Source organism: Tamandua tetradactyla, chromosome 1 (assembly GCF_023851605.1).
Source record: "Tamandua tetradactyla isolate mTamTet1 chromosome 1, mTamTet1.pri, whole genome shotgun sequence".
Lineage (NCBI taxonomy): Eukaryota > Metazoa > Chordata > Mammalia > Pilosa > Myrmecophagidae > Tamandua > Tamandua tetradactyla.
In genome coordinates, this window is record NC_135327.1 from 2040552 (window position 1) to 2046551 (window position 6000).

At 40.4% G+C, this 6000-nt stretch overlaps 1 protein-coding gene across 4 annotated transcripts in view; it reads left to right on the forward strand.

The window, feature by feature from the left end:
- The window catches only part of ADNP (activity dependent neuroprotector homeobox), a 31383-nt gene extending 25859 nt beyond the window's left edge, over positions 1–5524 (forward strand). For all 4 annotated transcript variants that reach the window (XM_077166647.1, XM_077166638.1, XM_077166625.1 and 1 more), the window contains exon 4: positions 1328–5524. In XM_077166647.1, coding sequence (XP_077022762.1) covers positions 1328–4453 — 3126 coding nt within the window. In that variant the 3' untranslated portion in view covers positions 4454–5524. The remainder of the gene's footprint in view (positions 1–1327) is intronic.
- The last annotated feature ends 476 nt before the right edge of the window (positions 5525–6000 follow it).

A 6000-nucleotide genomic window follows, 5' to 3' on the forward strand; every position in this document is an offset into this window, starting at 1 on the left:
TGGTATAGAGTACTGATATATTCTACAGTGCATTAGCTTTTTTTATTGTAGTGCAGTTTTATTGATATTCACATACCATGTAATCAAAGTGTACAATCAGTGGCTCATAGTATCATCATATAGCTGTGCATTTATCATCACAGTTGACTTTTGTGTGTGTGTGTGAAAAATATACAAAACAAAATTCAAAGCACACTGCAACAATTAGTTGTAGAGCAGATTTCAGAGTTTGGTATGGGTTACAATTCCACAATTCTAGCTGCTCCAAGACACTGGAGACTAAAAAAGATATCAATATAATATTTCAGCAGTCAAACTCATTTGTTAAACCCTACCTTCTCTGTGTAACTCCACCATCTCCTTTGATCTTTCTCCCACTCTTTAGGGGTATCTGGGCTATGCCATTCTAACTTTTTCATGTTGGAAGAAGTTGTAGATAATATTGGAGTAGGGGGATGGAACTAGTTCACATTCTGGAGACGCTGGCCCCTCTGCATTTCAGGACTTACCTGGTCTAGGAATCCATCTGGAGGTTGTAGGTTTTTGGGAAGTCATCCTTGTGAATGTATTATTAGCTTTTTAACACCATGCATTCCTTGCAGTCCTGTAGGGAATTTTTATTTAACTTCTTAATTCGAAGCAGCTGTCCCTTCGTGAGTTGTTTTGAAGCTGTTCTTGTTTGAGAAAGAACAGCAAGGCTTCTAGAAGAAAGCCAACTTTATAAACCAGTGGTTTCTTCATCAGCAGTGAAATGTGAATGATACTACACTGTACTTTCAGCATAGAAAAAATATTTGAGATTTTGAAGATGTGCTTTTTCTATGCATTTTTTTTTCCACAGTAAGGATAAGATGGTTGTATCATGTTGTATCTTTATAACTGTCTGACTGCACTAAAACAGTCTGGGCCCTGAGTTCTCTTTATATAGTGAATCTCTGAAGCCTTTAGCAACTCCTTGATTCAATGAGTGAAAATGATTTCACATAGATTATTCTTGTCATTTCTAACTGTAAAACCTTTATCTTGAAGCCATTTGTCTTTGTTTTGTCTAAGGCCAATCAACAAATGTGACTCTCATCTTTTCTCAATATTAGGGGAAATTTTAGCTTTGAGTTTTGTTTTACATTGTGGAACCTAAATAAAGAGTATTTAAAACAGTTTCCATTTTCATAAGTTTATTCTACTGCAAAAAATGCATATACTGAAATCAATGCATTACAGAGATTCAGCTCTAGAACTAGCATTCTGCAATTGGGGAAAAAATCTAGAACCTGTTATTTTCCTATCTGAAGTGGCATTCTGATTCCAATTTTTGTGTTTTCTTTAGGACTATCGGACAAAACCGTTCTGCTGCAGTGCTTGTCCATTTTCCTCAAAATTTTTCTCTGCCTACAAAAGTCATTTCCGGAATGTCCATAGTGAAGACTTTGAAAATAGGATTCTCCTTAATTGTCCCTACTGTACCTTCAATGCAGACAAAAAGACTTTGGAAACACACATTAAAATATTTCATGCTCCAAATGCCAGCGCACCAAGTAGCAGCCTCAGCACTTTCAAAGATAAAAACAAAAACGATGGCCTTAAACCTAAGCAGGCTGACAGTGTAGAGCAAGCTGTTTATTACTGTAAAAAGTGCACTTACCGTGATCCTCTTTATGAAATAGTTAGGAAGCACATTTACAGGGAACATTTTCAACATGTGGCAGCACCTTACATAGCAAAGGCAGGTGAAAAATCACTCAACGGTGCAGTCCCTTTAGGCTCAAATGCCCGGGAGGAGGGCAGTATTCACTGCAAGCGATGCCTTTTCATGCCGAAGTCCTATGAAGCTTTGGTACAACATGTCATCGAAGACCACGAGCGCATAGGCTATCAGGTCACTGCCATGATTGGGCACACAAATGTGGTGGTCCCCCGATCCAAACCCTTGATGCTAATTGCTCCCAAACCTCAAGAGAAGAAGGGCATGGGACTCCCACCAAGAATTGGTTCCCTGGCTTCTGGAAATGTCCGGTCTTTACCATCCCAGCAGATGGTGAATCGACTCTCAATACCAAAGCCTAATTTAAATTCTACAGGAGTCAACATGATGTCCAGTGTTCACCTACAGCAGAACAACTATGGAGTCAAATCTGTAGGCCAGGGCTATGGTGTTAGTCAGTCAATGAGACTGGGTCTAGGTGGCAATGCACCAGTTTCCATCCCTCAGCAGTCTCAGTCTGTGAAGCAGTTACTTCCAAGTGGAAACGGAAGATCGTATGGGCTTGGGTCAGAGCAGAGGTCTCAGGCACCAGCACGATACTCACTTCAGTCTGCTAACGCCTCTTCACTCTCATCAGGCCAATTGAAGTCTCCTTCCCTCTCCCAGTCACAAGCATCCAGAGTATTAAGTCAGTCCAGTTCCAAACCTGCAGCTGCCACAGGCCCTCCCCCAATCAATACTTCTTCAACCCAAAAGTGGAAAATATGTACAATCTGTAATGAGCTTTTTCCTGAAAATGTCTATAGTGTACATTTCGAAAAAGAACACAAAGCTGAGAAGGTCCCAGCAGTAGCCAACTATATTATGAAAATACACAATTTTACTAGCAAATGCCTCTACTGTAATCGCTATTTGCCTACAGATACCCTACTTAACCACATGTTAATTCACGGTCTCTCTTGTCCATACTGCCGTTCAACTTTCAACGATGTGGAAAAGATGGCAGCACACATGCGAATGGTTCACATTGATGAAGAGATGGGACCTAAGACAGATTCTACTTTGAGTTTTGATTTGACATTGCAGCAGGGTAGTCACACTAACATCCATCTCCTTGTAACCACATACAACCTAAGAGATGCCCCAGCTGAATCTGTAGCTTACCATGCCCAAAATAATCCTCCAGTCCCTTCAAAGCCACAACCAAAAGTCCAAGAGAAGGCCGATATCCCTGTTAAAAGTTCACCTCAAGCTGCAGTGCCCTATAAAAAAGATGTTGGGAAAACCCTTTGCCCTCTTTGCTTTTCAATCCTAAAAGGACCCATATCTGATGCACTTGCACATCATTTACGCGAGAGACACCAAGTTATCCAGACGGTTCATCCAGTTGAGAAAAAGCTGACCTACAAATGCATCCATTGCCTTGGTGTGTATACCAGCAACATGACCGCCTCGACTATCACACTGCACCTGGTTCACTGCAGGGGTGTTGGAAAGACCCAAAATGGCCAGGATAAGACAAATGCACCCTCTCGGCTTAATCAGTCCCCAGGTCTGGCACCTGTGAAGCGCACTTATGAGCAAGTGGAATTTCCTCTACTGAAAAAGCGAAAGTTAGATGATGATAATGATTCACCTACCTTCTTTGAAGAGAAGCCTGAAGAGCCTGTTGTTTTAGCTTTAGACCCCAAGGGTCATGAAGATGATTCCTATGAAGCCAGGAAAAGCTTTCTAACAAAGTATTTCAACAAACAGCCCTATCCCACCAGGAGAGAAATTGAGAAACTGGCAGCCAGTTTATGGTTGTGGAAGAGTGACATTGCTTCTCATTTTAGTAACAAAAGGAAGAAGTGTGTCCGAGATTGTGAAAAGTACAAGCCTGGTGTGTTGCTGGGCTTCAACATGAAAGAATTAAATAAAGTCAAGCACGAGATGGATTTTGATGCTGAATGGCTATTTGAAAATCATGATGAGAAGGATTCCAGAGTCAACGCTAGCAAAACTTCTGACAAAAAGCTTAACCTTGGGAAGGAAGATGACAGTTCCTCAGACGGTTTTGAAAATTTGGAAGAAGAATCCAATGAAAGTGGTAGCCCTTTTGACCCTGTTTTTGAAGTTGAGCCTAAAATCCCTAATGATAACCCAGAGGAACACAGACCGAAGGTAGTTCCTGAGGATGCTTTAGAACCTGAGGATGCTTTAGAACCTGAGGAGAAATTAGACCAAAAAAAGGAGGATGGTTCAAAATATGAAGCTATTCATTTGACTGAGGAACCAACCAAACTAATGCATGATGCTTCAGATAGTGATGTTGGCCAAGATGATGTTGTTGAATGGAAAGATGGTGCTTCTCCATCTGAGAGTGGGCCTGGTTCCCAGCAAGTATCAGACTTTGAGGATAATACGTGCGAAATGAAACCAGGAACCTGGTCTGATGAGTCTTCCCAGAGTGAAGATGCAAGGAGCAGTAAGCCAGCTGCCAAAAAAAAGGCTACCAGGCAAGGTAACAGAGAGCAGTTGAAATGGAAGAATAGTTCCTATGGAAAAGTTGAAGGGTTTTGGTCAAAGGACCAGTCACAGTGGAAAAATGCATCTGAAAATGATGAGCGCTTAGCCACCCCACAGATTGAGTGGCAGAATAGCACAATTGACAGTGAAGATGGGGAGCATTTTGACAACATGACTGATGGGGTAGCTGAACCAATGCACGGCAGCTTAACTGGAGTCAAGCTGAGCAGTCAGCAGGCATAAGGTCCAGGCTCCCCAGCACTGGTGACATGCCACAGCCTGGAACTCTTTTTCTCCTTTCATGTGACTGCAAAGCTATATCCTTAACTGGTACCGCCTTTTGAGCGCTGGGTCGTAAGACTTGTGTGGACATGTGGCCACTGCAAGCCCAGTGGTTATTTCTAAGTATGTGACACATTGATACTGCTTCAGAACTTGTCGTAACAAACACAGTAACTAAATGTGAAAAACCAATAAGCTGGTGGCTCACAAACGCACACAAGGAAAAGCAGAGGTTTATTTTATCTGCCTTTTCAGCATTTCTTTCCCTCTGTAAATGTTTGGTTGGATGTCTTTGAGAACCGTTACCCTCTCACTTGGTAGTATAGGGCCAACATCCAAGCTACCGGTTCAATCTGTATAGTAGACTTTGGGAAAACTGATTTTTTTTTTTCATGTATTCATTCTGAATAGTTGAAATGTATATTTGTACAGTCTTTTAGACCTATTCAAGTGATGCTTATGATATCGTTATTGTGTATCCATCATAGGTTTCTTTCTTTTTTTAGTGTTGCCCTTGCTGTGTAAGAAACGCTATATCTAGTTTTACCTAGCAAAAGCTTGAAACTGCGCTAGTATGGACTTTTGGACAGACTTAGTTTTTGCACATAACCTTGTACAATCTTGCAACAGAGGCCAGCCACGTAAAATATATATCTGGACTCTCCTGTATTATAGAATTTTTCTTGTTCTGAATATCCTTGACGTTACAGCTGACAAAAACAAACTGGTATTTCAGATTCTGTTTTCTGAAATCTTTTAAGCTAAAATCACATGCAAGAATTGACTTTGCAGCTACTAATTTTGACACCTTTTAAATCTGTATAAAAGTGTGTTGTGTTAAAGCAGCAAACCTTCAGCAAATGCTGCGTTTGGAATATTTAGTTTGATCTTTAGTTAAACACCACCTGGTGATTCATTTATACCATCTAATATATGACACACTGTTGTAGTATGTATAATTTTGTGATCTTTATTTCCCTTTGTATTCATTTTAAGCATCTAAATAAATCGCTGTATTGTGCTTAATGTAAATATTTGCCTTATTGCATATGATAGTCCTGTGTGTCCATCTGATGTCATGGCTCTCTTTGGAAGCCATTCTACAAAGAAACTTGTGCAAAAGCAAGACCTGCCATTTGCAGAAAAAGTGCTTTCTCTCAAGGCACCTGTTTAGGAATTCTTTTGGTCTATCACCAAACTGCTAAATAAGACATTCTTGAGTTTTTCCGTTCCTCTTTTGTTCAGGAGAAGAGTCTGCCTGGTTATATATGTAAATGTCTCAATGTTCAAAGGATGTAAACATAAGTTAGCATTAATTTGCCAGCAGAATCTTAATACCCTGGTGTTCTTTCCTCTAAATGAAGTAAATGTTAGTTTTTACCTAATGGGACAATTGTACAAAATTAGGCAACCACTCACTGCCTTTGTTATAACTCTCTTGACCATCTTGCTATTAATAAAAAGAGGCTTTGGAGGGCATACATTTGAAGGTTTTCAAGATGGAAGGA